Source organism: Etheostoma cragini, chromosome 19, assembly GCF_013103735.1.
Source record: "Etheostoma cragini isolate CJK2018 chromosome 19, CSU_Ecrag_1.0, whole genome shotgun sequence".
In the NCBI taxonomy this organism is placed as follows: domain Eukaryota; kingdom Metazoa; phylum Chordata; class Actinopteri; order Perciformes; family Percidae; genus Etheostoma; species Etheostoma cragini.
In genome coordinates this window covers 13,307,480-13,333,823 of record NC_048425.1, presented here as the reverse complement: position 1 = coordinate 13,333,823, position 26,344 = coordinate 13,307,480, and the positions used below count along the sequence as shown (strand labels likewise).

At 38.9% G+C, this 26,344-nt stretch overlaps 1 protein-coding gene across 7 annotated transcripts in view; it reads left to right on the top strand.

The window, feature by feature from the left end:
* LOC117934569 (phospholipid-transporting ATPase ABCA1-like) overlaps positions 1–26,344 on the top strand; it is a 186,270-nt gene that overhangs the window by 19,456 nt on the left and 140,470 nt on the right. For 5 of the 7 annotated variants that reach the window (XM_034856324.1, XM_034856322.1, XM_034856318.1 and 2 more), the window contains exons 1-2: positions 17,259–17,427; positions 22,936–23,065. In XM_034856324.1, the coding sequence (XP_034712215.1) occupies positions 23,000–23,065 (66 nt within the window). In that variant the 5' untranslated portion in view covers positions 17,259–17,427; positions 22,936–22,999. Of the gene's footprint in view, positions 1–168; positions 249–17,258; positions 17,428–22,935; positions 23,066–26,344 lie in introns of those variants that run through there. The other 2 variants (XM_034856319.1, XM_034856320.1) reach the window with 2 other exon arrangements.

Here is a 26,344-nt window from a genome sequence, read left to right as displayed (position 1 = left end):
TTTAATTGTCTTGCTGTGGCTATCCTTCAGTGCTTTCAATGACCGTATTGTCTAAAGCCTTGGTAAATGAGCTCCTCTGTTTTATTTGTGATTTGACATCCACATTAAAATCTTTACCTCTCTTTCTTGGGTCATATCTCACCCTGTCTTTCTGTTATTGTCTTGCAGGATTATACAAAGGTATAGGCATGTGTAAGGATTAATGTTCTCCTTCGGGGACCCGTCTCTTTAGGCTCAAAGGACTTCAGGTGAGCTTGGCCTTGTGCATATACTGAAGCAGAAGTGTATTGATAGTCAGTGGGTGGATCATCAAAGGGAAGAGAGACAGTTGGCCTTATTTTGTAGGCAGCCCTCCACATATTTTATAGCTGTTTCTTTGTGTGTCAGGTAATCTTTAAACATTTGGTTTTATATTTATTTAGTCATACAGCTAATGCATCATTTGTATACAATATCTTGTATCTGTGGTCTCTGCCAAGAACAATGAATGCAATCAAAAGCCAGCATGATCTTAATTATTAAAACTCCATATTATTTATTCTTTAATAGCTTAATAATTCTGGTTCAGAACCTGGCACTCTCCAACACACAAACCCGATAAACAGTTCATTAAACGGACCAATACGGAAAAAGAAACGGCGTTTAACAGTGTGATTAATGGGGTCAATATGCTGCCAAAGGGGGACACTAAAACATGTCATTTTAATCATGGCAATGCTTGTGGGAGAGTTGGGAGCAAATCATTTTATTACCATTTTCGAGCATCTTGCTGCACTGCGTTAAAAAAAAAAAAATTATGGCCAAAAAATTACAACTCTGCAGTTCTCCCTATGATGCCGGGGCCGGAAGACAGTGGAGCTGTGAACTCAAAAGGACGAATGTCAGTCAATTAGCATGGGCGTTCCCTCAGAGACTAGAGGCATAATGGGAGTGTTTTATTCTGGAAACCGCATTCCCTCAGTGTCAGAGCTTGTGAACTTTGCATTTTTTATGGGCTGTCATGTTTTGTCAGTAAGTCCAGGGAGGTTGCTTCGGTTATGTGTCTTTTGAGTTTCTGCACGGGGCACTGATTAGGCAAGTCCATGGCTAATATAACCGCATTGGAAAAATGTTTTTGTTCACAGGCTGCCTGGCAGAAATGGCAGTCCAAGCACCGATGTATTTGTCACAAGTAATTAATTCTTCTCCCATAAAAACGCCCATTGGGATGATGGAAAAGGTGGGTTCATTAACCTTCCTCACCCAAGCTTCCTGTGGCACTTTACAATCTATTGGTTGCTGGTTCGTCCAATCGCCCGTAGCAGAAAATGTGGAGTAATTTAACACTTTTTTCCAAGATGACTGTTTTGCTCAGGGAATAAAGATGATCTGCCTGGCGACTCAGTCCAGAATTTCAAACACTCTCTACTTCTTACTTTGCACAAGACAAATAAGAAGACATTTTGGATCCCCTTCCTAACACCTGTCCCCTCCCTTCTGTCTCACTCACCACCACCGCTCTGCCTTTGCTCCCAAGAACTTGGGTTGGATTTTGAATCGCTTTTTTCACAGTTTATTTCAAACTGACAATTCATGGAGTTAACTCTCCAGGGGGGAACAATGGGTAAATTCCATCACACAGAGTGATCTGAAAAAGCCCCCGACCTTGTGAATGGGAAGTGAGAGACAGAATAAAATAAATAAATGAGTATCTCAGAGTGACCCAGAATACTGATGACAGAAACCACAGTGGTGGGCAGCTTTTCATTTCAACTCGAACACGTTCTCTTTCTGTGACTCTCGTCTTTTCCTTTGCCCTTTTTTATTGTCAGTAAATGCACTTGCAACCTGCTTACTAGAATGTGTTAAAATATTCACGGATATATCCACAGACTGAGTGAAGCTTGTTAAAAGAAAAGGGAGGAGCATCTGCACGTGTGTGCCCTCCCATAGTGCTGACATGTAGATAATTGTTTGAGGAGCATCTTGACAGCTCAACTTGCTCTGTAGAGAATGAAATTGATTTGTTCATACACTAGGAGCAAATGGATTGATGCACTGCCACCAGTTTTCCTACCTGTGGGCAGTGCAAGAGGCTCTGATTGTATCCTTGTAATAATCTCATTCAGCAGCAAGCCTGAGGTGAAGAAAAATTAAATGTGTATTTATTCATGTCAGTATATTCCCTAAATGTTTTAGTACTTCCTTTTAATAATGAGAGGACCTACTGTAGCTTGATAATTAGCTCTGGCTTCGTCAAAGAGCGTTAGGGAAATAATCCATTGTGGATGCTTGTGGACGGTGAATTGGGAATGCATTTAGATCCCGAAGCTCCAAAAAAAGCCCAAGGCAACATCTGAGATTATTGGTTGCAATATAGCCTGTACTTTCCGCTTGAGGCGAGTGTAACCACCTAACCAACAAACTAGTTTTTTGATTTCCTCATTTTGTTAATGTTATGGTTTTAGGATTACATTTCTCTGTGATGAATGCTTGATAAATAATTACTACGTGTAAATGAGATCAGGGAAATTTAAAAATACTAAAAAGTCAGTGGTGGAAAAGTATTCCGATTTTGAACGGAGTAAAAATAGCAATACTACAGTGTTAAATTCATGTAAAAGTCCCGCATTCAGAATCATGTGTAAAGGTTTGTCAGTACTATCAACAAAACGTACATCAAAAGTAAAAGTACTTGTTATTAGGGTTGGGAACCAACACCCCGGTTCCAAATTACAACGTATTCCAAAAAGCCGAGAATCGGGTAACCGTAAAAAAGAAAAGAAAAAGAATTTCCTTTGGCTTATCGGTTCCAACTACACCACAACTAGACCTGGCGTTCGTTTTAGACTGGACAACGCTCTGGAAAGCGATACATTCTGTGTTTGCTTAGGCAGTATGGGCATGATGAATGTTGGGAGCACGCGAGTCAACCGTGCGCCAGGGGCCGCAAGTTTTCTACTCCGCTCCAATCGCCAACAGCTGTGAGCGGTCTGCTTAGCCTCTGTCTCTCTCCCACTCACACACTCGCTACACAAACACAGAACGCACTCACCATTCTTAACCCTGTTGTATGTTTTTTCCAAGACACAATGAATGTTCTTTTGTGTATTAATTTGTATGTTGATATTGGCTGCTGTTTCATGTTTAAAGTTAACCTACCCGTGTCGGTCTGCATGCGGCATGCTGAGAGACACGGGCAGAGTGGAGCGAAGGTAAGAGTGAAAGTTTCACAACTTTTAGACTAAACTTCTGTTTTACTCATTTACAGCACAGACTCATAATCTAATAGTTATACTTTCACTCTTATCTTTTTTAAATCAATTGTGGAGGCCTTTTACAACATCGTGCTTTACACCACCATAGCCGACGCTTGGCATTGGGCATGGTCATTTGAGAATATGTGAATTAGTTCTTAATGACTTGCCTGGTTAAATAAAGGCTAAATAAAATAAAATGTGAGGATAGTGTGTAGCTGCTTGGCCATGGAAACACATTTGTGTGGTTCCTGACACAGTTTGTGTGCTGAACTCTGTACTGAGTGATGCAACAGATGATAGCTGATTTTTATGCACTACATGCTTCAGCACTCGTTGGCCCCACTCTGTGAGTTAGCATGTTCTAAAAGAATGAATATGCTTTTCTAACAGACAAATCCAACTTTTTCAATAGTTTAAATATATGTTCACATGTAATTGACATTTTACCTAATGAGTTGCACCATGCCAATGAATTATTGTCTGTTGGTTGACCTTTTATTTGTCAAACTGAATCCTTTTACTGTGTGATTGAGTCTTGTATAGTAATGGATGTTTAAATGACACATAGAGGGGAGTTAACCCTCATGTGGACTTCAGGCATTGCATCCTCATAAATTTGGGTATCAGAATATTATTAGGCATTTAATTTTTGACAAAATGCATTTGGATCCGGATTTCATTCATATAATTAAGTCAGTGTGGACCAATATAAGATTGCTTGGCCACTTCTAAAGCTGCAGTTCTTGCAGTAATGTAACTGGTGACTTTGAAGCTTTATGCTTAATTTGTTTTTGATTTATTTGTTTCATCTATTGGAATGATAGAGACGTTTTGTAATAGTGAGAGAAACATAATTCTGATGCTTTAGTCTATAGATGACTTAATTTATATCCACCTTCTCAGTTTATTTAATTTCATTAGAAGAAATTGGTTTAAGTTTAATAGTTGTTCCAAACAGGGCTCTATGAATTTCTGGTGACAGTGTTGCCAAGTTGCATCTCATTCTCTATCTTTATTTAAATAGGTATTAAAACGAGGAAATTGCAGTCAATTTGCACATCCCTCTGCAGAGGCCTTTATAACTGTGCTGCACCTGATGGCACAAACACTGAAGCAGATGGGTTGATCTGCACTCTTGTACTTGGAAGACATATTTGGAGATGCTGTATTAACTCTCAGTGCGCTCCCTGAGGCTCAGACTTGGCTCGACTATCAGTCATTCATCTTTATAGTCATCAATCACATCATTCACCGACATCCCCCCACCCCCAAACCCCAAGGGTGTTGAGGGAGACTCGCAGAAAGATTGTGGAGGCTCCATGAGCGGCACCATTATCAAAGCCCAGTAATGGATTACCTCAGTGGTCAACCTGTCATTGTCAATGTTTGCCCTGACATTTCATGTAAAGTTCCAATCCCCTGGTGAAATATCATATTGTGGCAGCCAAGTAGTGGTTGTTTTGCCAAATTGGTTGTCACTGTGTTGGCGGTATAATCCCCCTCCTTCTTCTGCCTGACAATCCTTGTATTTTGCCAGTTTGGCTTTTTGCACTAGTAATGCTCAAATGATAACAGTGTAGGCAAACAGAAAAGGAATAATTGGTAAGCACTTTCGGCTAAACACTTAAGAGACTGACTGTTTTGTTAGTGCATATTTAATCAAGTTTTGACAAGTCTAGCATACCCACACAGTGGTTTTTAGTTATTCTTGCTGATTAGTCTTCTGCACAGGTTGAATTTTGAAGCTGTGCTGGGAAATATGTGAGGTCACCAAAACTTAATATATCAATTACAAAGTTAACGGTATATGTCTTCCCGATTTGACAGTCTCAACAAAAAGAGATGAAGATGTCAATCAAGCCTGCAGTGCCCACCCACGGTCCTGTGGAGAGGTCTAATCAGAAAGTGAAAACACCTGTATGACTTTCATGTTTGTGTAGGTCATTTACTTGGCTTAAACAATACAGTTCATCAAGTGTCTGGTTTTAAATAAAGCAATTCATATTTAGTAGTTTTAGTTTCACAGACTGTACCATTTAAGCCAACCATGTCCTTACCTTTTTATTCTTCTCATAGACAGCATCATCTCCTTGAAAGCTATTGCACTTTTCATGGTACAGAAAATCACTGCAGGCAAAATGAATTTGACATTGGTCCATGGTACAGGCAATGGAGGGTGACATATCCAATATCGAAAGAGTGGCAGGGCTAAATATTTTTTGTCAGGCCAGCGGCTTTACTGCAAAGAGATGTGGATGTAGTGTTCATTTGGGTCTGGATTTCAACACAGCAGTCTGAAAACTCAAACTCCAGGTTAATGCTTTTCTTCTGCCTTTGTCGTAGGCAATCACAGGACACAGGCGATCACATTTGGACGCTCTTTAGTTTCCAAAATACATTAAACAGAGACAACAGCAATGTCAATTGTCTATTGCTTAATTATAACAGGGTACATTGAGTTGGCACATAAAATGTATATGTACTATAATACATATTACATTTTATATGCCCACTTATTGATAGTATCAATTAAAAATCCATCATGGCTTCCAAAAAAAATGTTTTTTTTTTTGTTGCATCTTAACAATACTAGTAATCAGAAAACTCCACAGGGTAGTTGTGTGTAGGTCTCTGTGATCTTTACCACGTAAGTACTTTATATGTATTTGTAGCATGAAAAAGGACATAATGGCTCATGCCAAGTTGTAACCATCTTTGTAACCCAGCCAATAAACAAAGATGACCATATTGCCAAGCTGTTTTATTTTCCCCAAAAAACCGAGACAGATTCCAGGCTTCATAAATAAAGTGTTGTCCATATCCTGTGGGAGATGGGACAGCATCATTACTCAATGTTGGAATCCCTTGTGTATACCAAGGCCATACTGCCAGAGCAGATATATGATCAGGCAGGGATTCCTGAAGAGACATAGGTTGGGCATCATTGTTGTTTTTACAATTTTCAGCAGACTGCATTTATTGACATTATGCGACTTTGGAATGCTGGCCTTTTTTGTGTGTGCGTGCAAACTACTGCTGTTTTAGTTGGCGACCATGGCTTGTAACGTGTTGGTTTTAGCCAGTTCATGATGCCTGCTCTTACACTGACCTGCTGCAGGTCATCTTCTTGCTGGAATAACAGCCTGAGGAGAGTGTCACAGTGGAGGAAATAGCCTGGCCAAATCAATATACTGTTTTTTTAAATGCCTATCAGACTTTGAACAGAGAGCAATTTGGATCAGCCGGAGCTATCTGCACTCAAAGGTGTGGATCCAAGGTCAAAGCTTTTAAAATGCCATTGTCACCCAGAGCCCTACAGTTTGAAAGACTAGATAAAAAGATGTTAAAAAAGAAACCTTGTAAGAGTCTAATGGAAGATAACAACAGATTATGTTGACCTTTGCTTTATACTGTATCATACTTTACCAGCCTGTCAGGCACGCAATCACTTACAGGAATAGAGTGATGCTGTTCTGTAACTGCTGTGAATCTCTTGCATGCAAAAGTTTTTTTTTTTTTTCTTTTTTTTCAAAAGTGAATTAGTGAAAAGCCCCTCTTCTAGTTGGCGTCATTCTTCTTTTGCTGGTGCAGCAGAGCTGTGGTGCATTGCAGATATACCATATATTTACATGACAGGGATTTACTTTACCTTTTAAAGTCACTAGTATACTGCTAGGAAACTACTGTGCTGTAAAGTGTGGGGAAAAAGCCATGCATGCAGATTCTGCTCCAAACAGTGTGTTCCAGTGTTGGTATTTATTAAGAGACAGATGCAGCTTGTGCAAATGTCCTACAGCTAGTTTATCCACCTTTTATCGACTTGATTCCCTCATGCAGTGAGGTGAATCAGAGCAACCTCTTGTTCTCAAATACAGCATGAAAAGATACAAGTCAATTTCCTGTATTCCCAGCTAGAGCTCAAGGCTGTAACATCACACTGAGATCAATTTTAGAACATGTGTATGTGTGTTACCCTAGCCATATTGTGTAAAGAATAGGTACAGGAACATTATGAATGGGTTTCATTTTGTGATAACAGCTCATTTGAATTCCAATTCTTTCACTGCATCACAAGTTTTTATTTTTTCAGACATGGAAAGTCTTGGTTCACGTAATAGAGAGCAGTTTTCTTTGAAGTTGCCATACAGGTTGTCTAAAAGAAATTGTTAAATTGTAGTCGTATGACTGGTGATTATCCACATGGTTTGAATGCAGATGATATGTACAGCTGGTGGGAAGCACGTACCTACAGTACTTAAGAACCCCAATGAGCCTTCAAAACCTCATCAAATTCTTCATGACCATAATGTGTTTAAAGTCGAGGACTGCGAGAGACACTTGGCCACACATCGAAATACAAAGTTTTAGTGGGCATTTAATTCCTATTCTGCTCGCGTGCTAGACCTGTTTTGGTGTATTTGTTGCTGCTAGCATTTTGGCTTGACTTAAATTTCAGGGTGACTTGGCTGACAATGACAAATCCTTGACATATGTTTTTTGTAGCGAGCAGGTGAGATTTTCCAGGGGAAATGGTGGGGATTATTATCTCAGAGATTTGAGGAAATGAAACTCTCGTAAACGTCACAATAATAAGCATGATATCACTGTAACGTCTACCAAAATGGTTTGAAAAGGAAATGATTTCTTAACCGTAATAGAATTTAGAACTCCTTTGTTGCATTATGTTGTCTGCCACATAGCGATGTGTATGCCGAGGCAGGGAATGAAATGAATGTTTAAAACAATTCCTCCTTTTGATAGCCTTTATCATATGACCTTTTATCAAAGCTAAACTTAGACTCCAGTAAAGTCCAACCATAACAACATAACAACAACTTGAGCTGCTCTACTCTGTGTGGAAAGAAAACACAGAATCTTATCTTCTGATACTTTCTTCTTTGCTAGAACTTAAAATTGGTTTAATCACAATTACGGCTGTAATCAACCAAAAAAAATCTTGGTCGACTGAAGTCGTGAAAATTTCAAAAAAAAATGTACTGGGGGGGTGTGGTGCGGAGGGGCGGAAAAAATAAAAAATGCAAGATTAATTAACTGTACTGTCCCGCAGTACTTGGGCTTGTAGGTTATTTGCAGTAGGCTATATTAAATCAATAAAATGCCACTGAAATGCCACTCGTCTGTCAGCTCTGACAGCGCTCAGTATCTTGCTGTGTTGTATTAACTCTGAAACTTTCTCTTTGAGTCCCTCACATTTTGCGCCTTGGTGTGGCGTGCTGGCGCTGTAAATGAACAAGTTCTTAAAACCTCAGCCCTCCATAACAGCAATGGGCCTCAAATCCTGAGCAACAAAGTAGACAATTCCTTCCGTGATATTATTTTTGTCTACTCAAAACAGACAGGAAAACCCAACGCAGAAAAGATAGCTTAACGTTTTTGGGTGATATGCCATTTTTGTAGTCCCGCTGCAATATGCAGACTGTTGCTTGCAAACTTTGAATTCGACTTTTTCGTGTTATCTATTTTTGTAAAATGCTGCCACACTGGCGATGTCTTTGACATGGTAGAGGAGAACTGACTGTATATTAAACACTCACAGTTAAATAAATATTCAGCAAACCACTAAAACAAGGCTTTCTAGTTCTTTCTTCAATCTGTCCCCAGTGGGACGGGCTAATCCAAAAAAAGTGAAAACAAGGGGGGTGTTCTGAAGACAGACTGTTACCTGTGCAACAGGGCTGCTCCGAAAACACCCCCATAAGCAATTAGTGCTTTCCACCCATAAACCGTAAAGGTCTATGCTTCCAATGGATGAAATACGAAAAAAAATCGACCAATCAGAATTTTGGTCTAGCCAGAACGTATCGACCAATAAATCGACAAGTGGACTTAGAGATTACAGCCCTAATCACAATATTTATGGTTGTGTGCACCAGCATGTAAGTATTACTTTATATTACGTTGTCTGGAGATCCTTTTTTCTTATTGAAGGGGAAATCTATTCTTGGGACATATTTGTTTCTACTGAATTGTATTAATGTGTGTGTGAAGAGCACCATCTTCTGCACGTGACTTCTGAAAACTGTAAAGAAGCAGGTTACCTGCTAATTTGTCGATTGTACTTATTGACATTAGTACATGTCCATTTGTGTCTTAGTTGGTGCAGTGCTTACTCTGGGAACATGGCCTAACATTAGCACACTGCCATTTTCTTTGACATGGAACAATAAACAGTGAGTATAGCCACTACTCACCAAATTAAAACACTAATTCACTTTGAAGGCTTTACAGTATGTTAAATAATGTCAATTGCAAAGTTGTGTGCACTGTACAAAATAGGCCCCGTAATAGATGTTGGCCCTAAAATACATTCAGGTTCAATACCAGTAGATATCAGTAGGGTCTACTGCCCACTTAAAATGATTGAACAAAGGCATTCACACAATAGATGAAAATAAACTGAAAGAAAGATAACAAACTACAAACAAGTTGATTTGGGATGTGTCCCTTACCAACAGAAGACTGAAATTCCATTTCTTGTTTCTTTTCTTCAGTGTGCGGCCTTGATATTTGCAATATTTGAGAGCTTTGAATAAGCAACATGTCTTTCTTTGTTCACATACAGTGACAACTGACAATATGTCAAAGACTGCTTTTTGTTATCCAGGTGAGGTGTATTGGAACAAAACACTGGTTTGTTGCTTTAAAACCCCAGCTGTAAGCATCACTCAGGTCAGTCTTTGTCATGCTTTCAGATATGTGGCCATTCAGTGCAAATAATTACTTCTCCAGACCAAGACTGCCTTTGTGAGCTGATGTGATGTGGAACACTTTTGACAGTTTCCTCTGTTCAGGCATGCTTCAACTCATGTTGAACAACATTCATACTTTTAATAAGGGTCCAGAGTACAAAACGTCCAGTGACCTCATCCTCCACTCAAATGTATAGGATGCTTTGAAAACCCTTGAAAAAGGTTCTGTTATCTCCACAGGTCACAATGAGTGCCAAGCACATTGCAGAGAGATCATGGTCCAGATGGCTCTCTCTAATTGTTTCAGTTGGCAGTAATCAATACGCAATCAGTTGTTATTTTTAATTTGTCCTGTAAAGAAAAGATTTGCAAGCACTTTCACATTGTTGGTAATGTCACTGGAGGTAGACATTCAGGGGGCGGAACATTCAGCACAAAATATAGCAACCCAATAAACTGCCATGCAATAAATGCTACCCCTGTGAAGCCTGTGTAAGGGAGATGTTTAATCACCACTGTGGGTGTCTTTGAAATCTCATGTTGTGTATAGGTTGTTAATGATAAATGTAGACCCATTCTACCTTGATCTGATTGGAAACCTTGAACAACAGCTCAACATTGCATGGATTGAAATGAATGCCTTTCTTAGACAGTCACAATATTCGAATATCAATATATCAATATATCAATATCAATATCAAACACTTAAAAAGGTGTTTATGTTGGGACCCTCTGCCTTAAGGTGGTACTGTATGTTCTATAATATATGCTTTGGAACATATAGCCTACAATATAATTATTGACTTAACTGATATTTGACAGTAAATGTACTAATTAACAACAATAATAGTAATGACTGGAATGAAGGCACAGCTTCCCACCACTATACAGCAACAGATTCTTTTTTAGTGGTTTGAGTAAATCAAAATATACAGTATTTTCCTTGCACCGGTCTGTGGAGCAGAAGGAATGATTTAAGAAACGGATGAATCAAATATCAACAGGCTAGACAATACTGTCAAAATGATTATGACATCTGCGGCAGAACCACATTTGTCTGGGCCCCAAGTCAAACTGGCCACACACTAGCGTAATAGATTGAGCAGATTGCAGAAATAGTTGGTGGTTTTATCTGTTAAAGAGATATGTTCCCAGTAAAATATACATTCACCTTTGCAAACTAAAGATGCTCAATGTTAAAATACTGAGGATACCTAGCGTTTTCCCTTATAAAATCCAGCGATATTTAAAAGTAATGTTGTGCCGGATGGCAATAGAGCCCATAGTCTTACGTGAGGTATCACTCAGCAGAGACTTGCTTTTTTATTGGTAAAGGTTCCCCCCCCCCACCCCCCGAGCCCTATGCCTACACTATGCCCCCTTTCACAGCTAATGAACTGTATGACGTAGAGTCTTGTGTAAGGCAAAAACATTTGTTCTTATATTAAAGGGGATATTACCTTTTTTTTAAAGCAAACATCTATCCTAGTTTCTACGTTTGATTCCATATAGCCAATAGTTAAGATCAGCAGACAAAATCCATTTGTCTTTTCAAAAGTGAAGTCAAAGGGATGCTGAGCATTCCCAGTGTTAAATAATGAATGTCACTCTATCTTTAAAATTGGAACAAAAAACTTTCTTTTCTACTTAAAGTCTTAAAAAAAAATGTAAGAAATTGATTGATTTGTTGTCTTACTTTTTCTGAACCAAAAGTAAATGTACTATATGGGTACAGGGAAGAAAAACCAGCTCAGAACCAAGAAAACATCCACTTTGCCAGGGCAGATTCACTATATGCTCTATCGTTCTGGGGCAAATGTAGGACTCAAGTTACCCCCAGTTGGCAGATGTGTTTTACATATTCCCTTATTTTATTTGCTAATTTTTTTACATGCATGTTTGAAAAGAAATGCCCCTCTGCTTTGCTGCTTGCTCTCCAACAGATTGAGTATTAAACATATTCACAGTAAAAGATTTCGGGGCCATCTATCAGTCTACGTGATGCTATCTGGGTGACTCGCCCAGATAATGACTTGTGGAATGGTCAAGCTGGGCCTATAAATGGAAAGAGAATTTTTGTGTAGGGCCAGTCTCACAGGCTTGAGATCTCGCCTGCTGGAAACAAACAAGGCTTATTAAGGGAAGCTCTATTTTAATATCACTTTGAAAACCGAGCTTGAGACAGAGAAACACAGATGTAGACGCAGGTACATCTAATAGTTACACCTCCAGTAAAAAAACACTGTAGGGACAATTCAGATAAGCGTCATGTAGACCAAGATGGCTCAGTTGGAAGAGCAGGCGCCCATATAAAGAGGTTTACTCCTCGATGCAGCAGGCGCAGGTTTGACGCCGACTTGCTGCCCTTTGCTGCATGTCATCCCCCCTATCTATCCCCTTTCACGTCTTCAGCTGTCCTGTCAAATAAAGGACCAAAAAATAATCTTAAAAAGGGTAAGGTTCAGGGAAAAGTGTATTAAAGTAAATTGGCTTTTAAACTATTTGCAGCATTAGTGTCATCATATTATCTTTGTTTTATTTTTGGTTATTGTGTGAAATGTGTGATAACAACATATAGCGTCAGTATACAGTATGCGTGTTTATTGTAATAGTATTCTGGAGACTGGCAGTCAGGTGAATGGGTATGGAGATTAATAACCACATGCAGTTTTTATATCTGTGAAAATAGGAGCTTGATGCTCCCTGTCACATGTTCTCACTCACTCTATGAAACCTGACTCACTTGTTTGTTTAAACTTAGCTTTTTTTAGACTGAAAATTATGTATTTACAGATAACACAGGCATGCAATTCCACAGTGAAGACTAGTTCATATTTCCATGAGGGATACAGATAAAAAAGCAGAACTTCTCATTAGTGCTGCTTTTATCTCTGTTGCAAATGTCTCTCCTCTGCTTTGAAAATGAAGACTGTAACAGCAGGATGTGTTACGTTTGGGAAATGTTTCTTTGAGTTAAAGTTTGGAACAATGTAGAGGATGATAGAACAAATACTCCTTATTTGACATTGGTGGCTTGATGAATAAACACAAAAATGGGAAATAATTGCATGCAACTATTTGGCATCGAAATGTCATACCAACAGCAATGCAATTTTGCGACGGTTTTTCAATAGGTTTGAATATTCGCACAAGCTCAGCTACCACGTCGGTGGGACAGTTTGAGGTCCTTTTAAGGAAGCTGCTGAAGCGAGAGAGAGTGTGTCTGGAGATGCGGTGTGAGTAGATGAGAGAGAGTGATTGGAACACAGGAGAGTTCAAATTTAGCGTTAAAGAAATCAAGTGAATTTACAGTAGCTAGAGTTTTCATTTGAGTATAAATAAAATAAATGCTGCAGCTCCTCAACACCAAAAGAGGTGTCCTGCCTTGTTTCCCCTCTACTGTAAGCTTTTTAAATACAATTTCCTGTTTTATATCTATCTATCTATCTATCTATCTATCTATCTATCTATCTATCTATCTATCTATCTATCTATCTATCTATCTATCTATCTATCTATCTATCTATCTATCTATCTATCTATAGGGCTTTTATGGCAAAAGTTAAGAATGGAAAGAGTGTCTCTGGTGAACGCTGGTAGAAAGTAGTAATAACTGTCTATACAGCCTCCCATTGTACTGTATGATCCTCCAGGTAAATAACACAATGTAGGTGATGTCTTTATTCGCAGTGCGACAGCTCAGAAAAAGCTAACTTTTCCCCCCAAAAAATGAAGGTGCTTTATTGCCACATACTATTTGCGTTCTGTGTGAAAGTACTCATGACAAAAACACAGTCAGAAAAATATATATTGAAATATGAATTGGAAATGTGTCCTTGGGGATTTTTTAATTCGTTATCCTTGAAAAACATGAACCACTTTGGTATTTCACCAAAGGCATCAAATTGTAGGGTTACTGAGCAAGAGACGGAATGTGCTTCATCAATTTAAAATGTATCCTAAAACAGACTTGCTCAAGTCAGTGTAGGTGTCAAGGCCATCTGTGTAACACATGTCAACATCATCCAACACAGCTACTGATAACACACTCAGATTTAGTCAGAATTGCACCCAGGATCCCAAAAGGCTTGTTAACAACCTTTCAGTCAGATGAAAATCTTCACCAACAAGTGAGTGGTCCAGCTATCTAAGCTGATGGAGCAGCACCAACCACTCCAGATGATGCCATTGCTGATTTTGGCCCCATCAACATGCTGTCACTGTTGTTTCTGCGGTTCTGTATGCCAGTGGGGCGGCAGGTGTGGATTACTAGCCCATTTGTAATGGGCATTCCTCATGTAAAGAACAAAAAAATCAAATTGTTTACCTTTTTTTATTTATTTTTTATTAAGTAGGGCCAGTGTTGTTGCTAACACCCACTGTTGTTCCTGGGAGGGCTTCTGCAACCATGTTTCCTCCAAAACACATGGATTCACCAGCTGATTATTTTCCGTTGTCTAGATAATCAGACGAACCGGCAGGAGAAACTAGTGCTGAGAGGATAGGGTTGGGTGATGAACTGGTACTTTTTTGAACACAGACTGTATTACATCGGTACTACCGAGGACTGAATCATGTTGAATTAAACAGTGCCAAATTTTGGTATCTGAGAGTGCTAAATGGAGCTGTTTTTATATTTTGTGGAGTGTCCAATATTCTAAATAAATAATAAAATGTTCTAAGCAAGTAACGGCATCTCATACTGGTATTCCCATCTTGATCAACCTTGAATGTTGAATATTATGCATTTATTTTTCCTCATATCTTATCAAAACAATTTACCAAACTTATCTTTGGAATCTAATAGAAATGTCAAAGACGAAATGGAACAGTTCTGCTTGAAACAGATGGCCTTGTGAGTCCAAATTTCAAGGTGTTGTTTTCCTCACACCATGTTCCCACTGCAGTCAACACAGCGGCGATGTCAAAATAGACCGCATAAGTTTAACAATAAAAAGTGTTCTGCCTCTGCACAGTCTGTGTGGGCTGTGCTGGCTGAAATCAAAACAAACACAATTTTTGCCATGGCCAACAGTCAGGAAAAGGCAACAACATCTGTCCAGGAGGGCTGTTATTTTTTTTTTCTTTTAACTTTTGTTGGGTTTCCTTTCCCTAGAACAACTCTTCACCTGCTCAGAAGAAGACATAACAAAATCGAAAGCCGAAATGCCGGCTGTGACCCGTATAGTACTGTTGAATGTTTATCCCTGCCCAGTGTCCATCAGCTGTCCAGTCCGTCTGGATGAACATGGTTAACAAGCACCTGTGATACTTCTCACCTCATCAACAGGGAGAAAGAACTTGTAGAAAGTAAGAGCAGAAAGAAACCGGACTCTCTGGGAGATGTACTCAATATGGCTTGCTCTCAGTAAGCAGCCTGGCATATTGATTGTCCTTGCTTGGGTATTCATCGGTGTTCATTAATAATTTTTTTGTTTTTTTCTTTCATAGATTGAATTGCAAGCACACAAGGGTCTAACCCAGTAATAGTGCCATCTTAAACTTTGATGCACTGTCAGTAAACTTTCCAGGTCTTCCCCAGCAAGGATTGCAAATATGCTTGTTAGTCCTTCGGCTAGCGTGCGTGGTTAGGAGTATTTTTACTACACAGCAAACAGTGCTGTTTAAGGATTGAAATGGTGAGTAAAGTACAATGGAGAACAAGCTGGTGTGAGACAACTTTTCTGCCTAATTTTACTAATCTCACTTTTTTGTGTCAAGAGTATAAAGAGAGTTCTCCAAATGTCTCGGGTCATTTTGCTATGCATCTAGTCTACAGGAATACTTGATCCAGTATCATGCATATCATATGTCCTCTTCAGAATAATAAAATCATGTGCCCACTATTCTGCACAGACGTCCTGAAGACAGTAAATGTTGTACTGATGTTGAGCTAGTCAGAGATGGAAACCATTCAATTCATTAGTTTCTGCAGTGAATGTTTGCTTTCATCATAACTTTATCACTAATTTGCTTTACTCTACTGTATGCTCATCCAGCTCAGTCTGTGCTCCTTCTTGCCAGGTTCAGGTTGTGTTCCCATTATCATTTGTTCCTTAAGAAACAAATTACAAGGTAGTGCTGTTGAAAATGTGCACCTTGTTTTCATTAGTATGGCTAGACTAATACAGGGTTTACTGACCTGGGAACAGCAGGTGTACTCCACCATGCTAACACCGTCGAGCAGCAGGCACTTCATTAGTCGAAGCAATTACTTTTAGGCAGTTGAGGTTTCAGCTAGGTTCGATGCGTGTGAAGGTGTGTAACTAATTGAGAGTACGAGCCCACACCTCATGAACAAGTCACGGTAACCCTTCACTGATTAGTAAGGGGGAAAAAAAGTTTTCTCTTGAAGTTTGTAAGAGTGTGGAGAGAGTTGATCTCAATTATGACAAAAATTGACGTACTTTTAGAGTCATTGATTGGCACACTTTACTGTTATTTCAAGATCTGGCTGGTATTTTCAAATCTTGTTCAGTAAAATGTCAAAACTTCAATTGATATTTAAAAAGTTATTTTCTCATGGAATTCTAATAAAAAATGTTTTTTAATTGGGAATAATGAATTGCAGAACTTTGTTATAGCCCTTTTTAGCTTTGGTTTGAAAGCTCTTTTTTTTTTTTTTTTACTACTAATGAACTCAGAAATATCCAGTGTGAGGCCTCCCTTTTTCCCTGTCTAAACACCCATCTGATCTGCATAATTATGTCTTTACTGTGCAGCTTTGGTATTATTCTTTATCACCTAGCATAATAAACTCTTAGCCCACTTGTTACCAAATTATATAGTTGCTATAAAACCCAACAGTCACTGCACTTAGCTGGTTCCCCACATGACGCGTTCCGTTAATCATCAACAACACCACCACCATCTTCAGCTTGGCTCTGTCTCACTGTAAATAAATACACTTCCCATGATCCCATCATGTCTTTGAACCTCTTCCACTGACGCTTGCCTTACATAAAAGAAAAAAGGACTAATTAGCTCATGAATAATTTGTACTAAGCCAACAGGTGACTACATTCCAAAATGGAATGTAGGAGACCCTGGGAGACTTATACAGCCCATGAATGCAAAAACAAGGCCAGCGAAATGTAGAGCAATGCTCCTGTTCGCCCTCCTCGCCTCATCAGGTGACTCAGACAAGACTACAAGTAGCAGACACATGTGCTCTGCTACAGGGCTAAGCTTAAGGGAACATGCTGTGCAATGTACGCCACCTGTTTGCTTCCTGGCTGTGGTATTACTGTGACTACGACGCACCAGAGGTCATTTGCATACTTTATGACTCTAGGGTAAAAGAGGGTGGTGACATTAGAGCTAGGCAGGGTGAGTGTGTGTGTGAGGGAGAGAGAGGAAAAGAGATGATAAAAGTGTGGCTTTTTTTGCATGTCTCATAAGAGCCAGCAGTTAAAACTGATCAGATCCATTTTTAGTCCCTAAGATGTGCTGATGGGTGAGAACCTAACTGCTTGGAGGTAGGTTGTTTTCTCTAACAGGACACATGTTTTGTATTGAAACCTCCTGTGATGTTGCCTCGCTTCTGTTGTTGTTGTTTTTGTTATCGGAGCTTGCTCTCTACTCCTGAGGCTTGCTCAGGCCTGGGTCTCTGTACACTCGTCTCTATTTTCCTCCGTCTGTCTTGTCAGTAGTGGATCAAATATAGTGCCGTGAGAACTGCTTGTCTTATTTGAAGTTAAACTGGCCTCCAGGCCGTCTGCTTTTAAAATAGAAATAAAGAAGGTAAGACGGAATTAAATGATTTCAGTGGAAACATTTCACATTGACAGGAGAACACGAAGTTCCCAATTGTTAGCGTTTCGTTATAGTTGACTACATATCATGAATTTTGTACATGCTCATATTCCACCAGCTTGTTTGCTGAGTCACAAGGGGGAGGATGGTGAACTTTAGCCCATGCTGAGCAACTTTACTCCAATGCTAATGATTGACACTGAGCCTAGACTGATGTAAAAAGTTGTAAAGAGGTAGTGCCAACTTTTGTACCTTATACTGTGTGTGCAAGATAATTTCTTCTTGAATGACATCTCATAATGATTCATTAAGTGCTAACATGCATCATATCTTTTTTATTTATCGTTTTCATTTGTTTCTAATGAATGAGTAATTAGCTGCTCAAATTGATTGACAGGTTGCCACATGATGCACAGTTACCAGAGCTGAGGTATATTACTTCTCTTAAAACTAATTACCTGTAATGTCTGACTTAATATCAGCAATATCATTTGACAGACTCCAATATCACAGCTTAAAGTCTCTATTATTAAAGGGATTGGGTGCAAAAAGTTTGAATTAGAGACAGAATTGTAATTGTAACAAGTTACCTTTTAGCAATGCTAATTCTAGATACTGTTTGCCACTACCTACCTTTTTTGGGGGGGTTTGGGCTTCAATACAGTATGTGGCATACACATGTTATCTACTAAGTATGGGCTTTTTTAAAGGGCTGTTAAAAGAAAGTGTTTAGGAAGTGAATCACAAACCAGCTGTTTTCAACCAACCTGATTAGTCTACTCATTAAAGGGGTTGTGATATACCTAATAAGAAAGCAATTAAACAGTTTTAAAGGCAAATATCACACTCACTTTTTACTCGTGCTATAAAAAAAATTGAATAATGTATTTGTTACCCTTAAAACTAACACAAGTGCACCAAGTGTCAGGGATTGGGGGGGGGGGGTGTAATGTTGCTGCACACTGGTGTTAGACACCACAAAACTCTTTGTATTTCTCAGTATGGCTAGGTTGACAAAATGGTGCCGTGTGGTGACTTTCAAGCGCTGAAGCTTGTGGGATGCGTTATACTTCACAGCTCAGAAAGGACAAGCGCAAGAGGACTAAACAATTACAAGATAATTAACTCTTCTGAAGAATCCATCGTGTTTTTTAACCCTCCGTGTTCTCCTTGAGCTCCTAGCAACTGTGCGGAGAAGGGGTGGACCTAACGCATCATGTGGATCCACCAAGTGTGTTGTTGTCAATACTTAGGTCTATGTGTGAGTGTAGCAGGTATATAAATAGGTGTGTAATATTATATTTTTATTACAGCTTTTAATGTGTGTTTCTTGATTTATTGATGTGGACACTGATAATGAAATTAAAATATTTTTAAAATTATAAATATTTAAGTTGGGCACAATTGAGACAAATATGAGATGAACTTCTTCCAAAACAAAGCATTGTATTCCAGAAGGATTTCACAGTATATTGCTGTGAATTCAGTGTCAGGGTCTACACAGTGACCGAGACCTTGCAGCTCCTACTGGCTGTTGATGTGCAGATTAGGGATGGGTAATATGACAAAAAAGTGATTATGATACATTTTTCCATTTGGATGGATATTTGTCACAAGTGCATCCTGACTGAAGACGGAAGAAACCAGAGGTATAGTCAGACATTAGAATATGCTTTATTAACATATAAAATAAACTAAAAACATTACTTTACAATATTCAGCACAATGTTTTTTTCAGTACTCACATTCACATAATGAGATGTCGCATTGGTCAACATACTGTAGCAGAGGGACACCATGTGTCACCATCGTTGCAGCTGCCTCTCCAATACAAATGTCATGATAAGACATTGTATTGTGCCAAACAAATAGTTACATCACCATTCTTGAACTAGAGACGTCAGTGCTGGAGAAATGTGCAGCTTGACTACCTAGGGCCAGTGGGTCTGTTATGCTCAAACTCACAATGCAATAAATGGAAGCTGTGCACTTGGCCACTTTTTTTTTTTTTTTTATAATTTTATTTGGCTTTTTATGACCTTTTAGTTGACAGGAAAGGGTAAAGAGAGGAGGGACGACATGCAGCAAAGGGCCACGGGTCGCATTCGAACCCGGCCGCTGCCAAGGCCTAGCCTACATGGGGCGCACACTCTGGGTGAGCTAGAGGTCACCCAAGCCACATTTCTTTAAGAATTGATGGAGAGAGAAGTGTATATAAACATTTAGATATTTGATTTAGCCATGAAACTGGGTCACTGTTAGAATTCATTCATTGAATGAATTCATATCGCCTTCCTATATAAATAAAAATATTTCCATTATATCTTTGCATTTGCGTTTTTAAAACTCTGTTTACTACATTTATGTAATTTCTGTTGCAATTAAAAGCAAAGTGACAGTGGGCTATAGTAAACTGCTGTGCAACAGTTTTCATACGTTTCGATAGCTACAGACAGCAGTTTTTTAAATTTTTTTTAATTTTTATCATTGAAAAACATTGTAAGGTAGGTTTGCAAGCTATCATACTCTATAATTCAGACTACCCCCGTTAAGGCTAATTTTTCTTATTTTAACATTGAATCAGTTCAGATTATTGTTATTGTTGTTAACAATGAACTAAAGCTGCATGATCAGCTCATGCTGGTGACTAAGTTGTACAGCCAGTCAATCTGCTAAAAATGTGCTCTCTTGTAAAACAATAACTTTGTTACAATGTATTACCTGTAATTAAAACATTACCATATGTATATCCTTAAACCTCCTTTATCAGAGTACAGAATGCCTTTCTGGTGTTGTGTGATGGTACAGCAGCGTGTGATAGAGGTAGAGATAGATGGAGAAAAAAGACACAGGGACCATTCTACACTTCAGAAGGCTATAGCGGCCCCCTTCTAACTGATGTCACAGGCACACTCTGCCCTCCTTTATTCTCTCTATTTCTCTCTTCCTTGCTCCTATCTTGGGGGGGGCTTTCTTTGGAATTAATGATATTGTGAAAAGCTGATGCCAGCTAATGGCCACACTCTTGTGAAAAACAAGTCCAAAAAGTGTCGGAATGAACCTACTTCAATTATTCTTTGTGCTCCTAGTCGTAGATTAAAACGTTGATCTGGAAACACTCTTCACAGTGTATGGTTTTTGTTCTCTGGGGTACTCTGTTCATTGTGTTATGTTGTAATACTGCGGCTGCAATGCAAATCCCAATAATACCCTCTCTTGTTACCTGTTATCTGTTCTTTAGATGTGGAATTGAAAAAGCGTACACACACACACACACATACATCTCAGACTCATCTCTTTTCTCAGATACCAACAGAGCTCACGCACACGCACTTTTGACGTATTGGTTGAATATTTCCTTGGAGTTGTTGTTTACCCTTCATGCTTGACGTGAATTCAGAGTGGAGGTGTTACCAAGCAGTCCTTCACTTGCGAATAACATGTTTCAAAAGACAAGGCTTGAAAGCTGGGCAAAGCAATGCAGCACATACTCAATTATACGATCATTTGATGGAGTTGAGTGTTAATACATTTAGTACAAGAAAAACTGCTGGGGTGGAGGTGATGTATTGACAGTACATTCAACCTACTGCAATCTCTGGTAAATGGGGAAAAAAACGTGGAATTTGATATCTAAACAACATACGTAATGCAGTTGGCCTATACAAAAGTACAAATTAGCATTGCCAATACCAACAATGTGTTCAGCAAAGTGCATGCTTCCTCGGTTATATCTTACAAAAATTCTGTAATAGATTATTGAATTGCCTTGAGCATCCATTAGAGCGCTTATTTTGCCATTTGTAGGCGAGGTGGTCTCAGCTTTCCCATGACAGTAAATAAAACATCCATGAAGTAGCAGTAAATAATGTAAACACACTGAGGGAAAATGGAACCTGTACAGAAAGAGGAAATGGAGCAGTAAAAGGTAGCACATTTGTCAGGACTACCCTTGGGCTAAAATCCCCAGCCCCACATGACCCCTCTAGAACACATCCTCTAATCTTAAAAGTCTCCACAGTACATCAGCTGAAGTGCTCTGCAACATGAACCACAGTTAGGTAACCCACCTTGGTCATTAAATAATAACATTATATTCTTTGAAAGTATTTTTTGAATGTCTTTAAGAGTTAAAAGCTATCCTTGCATTGTATACACTTGTACTCCTACACATGCTCTTACATGTAACTTTCACTCCACAACAAGCAATGAAAAAAATACTGTGTATAAATGTGAGATATTGATATATATATATGTATATATATCTAAAATACAGTATTCACATGCATTAAATATAATTGTAAGTTAATGATAAAGCAAATAATGTATTTGTTGGCAAGTAATAATTGAACCAATTGAAAAAAATCAGTGAAGTCCTCCCTTATATTCAAATGTATCTTTTGATATATTACAAATTTATATTTGCATATAGAGTATTCAGTGTGTGTGTGTTATGTATGTCAAACTGTTTGTGTTGCAATGGATTGTAGACCCAACTACTCCCAACTGCCTGTATTTTATTACATTTTATTCTGTTTACAGAGAAAATATCTTTTAAAATGGCAACTGTAATTTGGTAAAACTCTTAATTGGATTTAAAAGCAACTAACATTGTTAGCGTTGTTAGTTATAAAAGGCTGGGCCATTGAATGAACTGTAGTCAAAGCAGAGACTTTTGTCAGTTGTTGTGGAGGTTTAAAAAGGTCATACTTGATGTTGCCGTGTAAAAATGCCACTGCAGATCTATTTGTTTATTATCTGTGTAATCCGTGTTCTGTGGCTTGTAAAACCTGCAATAAAATATTTAACAGCAATCTTTTATCCACATGAAAAGTAAAGCAGTTGTCCATGAAGTCTTACATCAAAAAAACAAACAATTGACAGAATGTGTAGCACAGTGATGTTTAATGACACCCAGTTTACATAGCCTCCTCCCCCTTTGGGAGAAAAAAGAAAAGAGATTTGGGTTTTGACCCAATAGTTTTATAGGCAGTACATTAACTAAAACAACCACATGGTATTTAATAAAGATTCTCATACTGTAGATGAAAACTGCACAACCTCCACGTGTGACCAGTCCTGAGATTTGCTGAGTGTAGGTGATAATAATTCTTCGAACAGGTGCTGCACCGTAAGCCCCAAGGCCGGGGGAAGTGAATGATTAGTGGCACTCCCCCAAGATGCATTGCTCCTCTGTATTAAAACCAAACTCTGCCTTTTATTCCCTCCAGGGTTTATTAAGTGGGCCAGTTGCCATAGCGACGCTTTGGCAGGATATTGCCAGGATAAGCCGTAATGGGTCTCCTGACGCAGTTCACTCTGCTCCTGTGGAAGAACTTCACTCTCCGGAAGAGACAAAAGGTACACTTCTGCTCACCAACCCCCTTCACAAATCAACCTATACCTGCTAAAATTGGTCAGCAATGGAGGGAAAGTGGGGATATGGTCCCAGGCTTGTGTTATCAAGGGCAACTAAGTTATTCAGGAGAGGGGAAGGTAATAGGAGGGATTTACTGTGAAAATTGTCTCCTATAGAAGTAAGCCGCCTTAAACTCTCCCACTAGAGAACAAGAACAATCTTACCTTAATGACGACCAATTCAGAGTGTCACCTTCAATTTTTGGAGATCTATCTCTTGTGCACTTTATGTCACATTGCCTGTGTGTTAGTTCTAACAAAGCCAGTTTTTGGCATAATAGAACGGGATTGGGAGTGAAGAATGTTAAATGCTTTGTTTGAAGGGCAAACACTCTTTTAGGCGCTTCGTACAAACTCACTGTCACAGCCTGTCCTTAGCAATGCGTTCCAAAGGTAAAGTGTCATTGCAGTTCTCAAACATTTTACCAGACAATTAAAGGTTATTAATATTCGCTCTTCGACTGCAAAATGAAAACACTCCACCTGAGATTTCAACTGCTGTCACTCCTTATTACGGTGTGCTTAAACTATCTCCACTCCACTTCAGCTAAAATGTTACCTGCTTTCATCGTTTACAGTTCAACTGCTTTAGGGCTTGTGCTTCAAATGTTGGTTCACCTGCAGTCCCTGCATACAAACTGTCGATTCAACTGTCTACAGGGAATAAACTTGAAACTAAAAACGTAAATGCTTTCAACGATTACACTTCCAAACGCACTTCAAAACACACTTAAATCCCCGTCAGTGCTTCAACTGAAACAGCAACTCCCATGCAACCTTTCTGATGCTAACAATTAACATTTCAAGATATTTTAATATTATATTGTAACTTTTTGTAGTGTTTGCACCTGTGATTTCCAGCGTAAGCAAGCGTATTTATATTTTCTTCAGATAGCCTTTTCTAGTTTCTACTATGGTCTCATCTCTGGATTATGTGAAACTGTTGAAAAAAAGGTGATAGACATAATTGTTTAACCTAACTAAATACAAATGCTTGCTGAACATAAAAGATGTACAAGTAACTTTCCAAACTATTTCAATTTAAATCTAGATTTCTGAACATAAATATTGGCATTGCCTTTATACAAATGTAAGTCTGTGCAAACCTCATTGATATAGTTGAGGCATGGTCCCTTTGCTCTGGCCCAGTCCCTTAACCCAAGTCGTTACTTCCTCATCCTTGTAACAGACACTAGCCTAGACATGGTCAGCCAGTGATATATGGTGGATTTTATTGCCTCTGATGTCTCCCACACTGGCCAAGAGGTCGCATGCTGCAGGAAGATAACTGTTACAATGTGTCGCAACTGCATTTCAAGGGTCAGAGAACAAGTTGCCATGGAATCTAGTTAGCCTTATGAGTCATTTTGAAGCAGATATAGCTGTTACAAAGACCTGCAGTGTGTTCTTTGATTTATACCCTTGCACTGATGATAGGAGTCACATCCGCCCACTTGTTTTGTCAGGGGTTCGAGCACAGCGGTGTTCCTGTTGCCAGAGTAGAACAAAAGACATCTTCCCCCAAAAAATCTGCTTTCATCAAAGTTCATACTTTCTTGGAATAACTCAAGGCAAAGTCATTTGCAATTTTATAACTTTGTATCTGGGAAACATTCCCCTTGTTAATTTTATCAACGAGCAGAAAGAACAGGGCGGTATGTTTTTGTACTAGGGAGAAATACGCACCGACTTTTCTCCTATAATATGCAAGGCGACAGTGGTGGTTTTGTGCGTAGAATGTAGGATATTTGGCCAATGTCAACGTGAAATATTGGTATTAGACAAAACCAGTGGGAGTTAGCAAGGACAATGGTGCTTCTGGAGGGCTTGTGGAGGTTAATGACCAATTATATGAATGCCTCACCAAGCATTTTAAGATTTTATAACAGGCATGAAACTGATTTTATGGTCCAGTATTTCACATAATTTCATAGGAGGAGATTATATTTTCACAAAGACGTTGGTGTCCGATGTCAAATGCCTGGGGAGCCAGACATCGAGAAAGTCCCAATGATCTCTGTGTTCCCTCTCCATGCCTTTTCTTCGGAATACATTATGATAATTCACCCACTCAGCAGAACTACATCCTCTCTGACACACAGACTGGTGGGAATTAAAAGATTGAATTTGAAAATGCTATCTTGTTGCATTGAAATTAATACAATATGATATTCTGCGGTTTTTCCTCTGTAATTCATTGACAAAATTAAAAACAAATTCACTGAATGTCTATAAACCTAACTGAACTAAATAAAATGTGTTCAGCCCCTCGTCTCCCTCACACCTATTCTACTGCAGAAACCTCACTTTGATATACTGTTTAAGGTTACCATGGTGCCCGGCATTACAGGCAATATTTATTATTTTATTTTCCTCACCTTTGCCTGCCCTCCAGTTTAATTATGAAAACATCAACCTCAGTATAGATGTCATCTCTTATTTGTGCTAATGTGCGTCATCAGATACAATGTCTGAACAGGTTACCATAGCAGGAGAAGGGGATTGGTTGACTGAAGCTTTTTTAGCTGATTTTATCTAAGCAGGTCACTCCAGCAGAGCTATTGAGAGGACTGAGCGTGCAGGCAGACCAGGTCAGCTGAGGTGAGCTGAGAGGGCTCAGTGGGTGAGTGCTTGGCTGGGCGGGTGGGGTTGCTGAGCAATGGTGTGTCTAGGGATGCGTAAAAGCCTAGCTGGCAGAAGGTGTGGGGTTGAAGAGTCAAAATAGGATGAGTTGCAGCATTGTAATATCTAATTGAAGTCACTTGCTTTTGGATATGACTTGTTGCTGTTGGATATCTGTCTATCTATCTATCTATCTATCTATCTATCTATCTATCTACAGTGAGGGGAAAAAAAGTATTTGATTCCCTGATTTTCCCACTGACAACGAAATGATCAGCCTATAATTGTAATTGGTAGATTTGAACAGTGGGAGACAGAATAACAACAAGAAAATCCTGAAAAGCGCATGTCAAAAATGTAGGGCTGCACGATTATGGCCAAATTGCTAATCATGATTATTTTGATCAATAATGAGATCACGATTAATTATCACGATTATTTGTTGATTTTAACCATACCAAATTGTCACATAAAGCAGTTATAAATAGCCAAATTGTGCATCCATATTGTGCTAGAGGATACACAGTATATATATATATATACACTCACCGGCCACTTTATTAGGTACACCTGTCCAACTGCTCGTTAACACTTAATTTC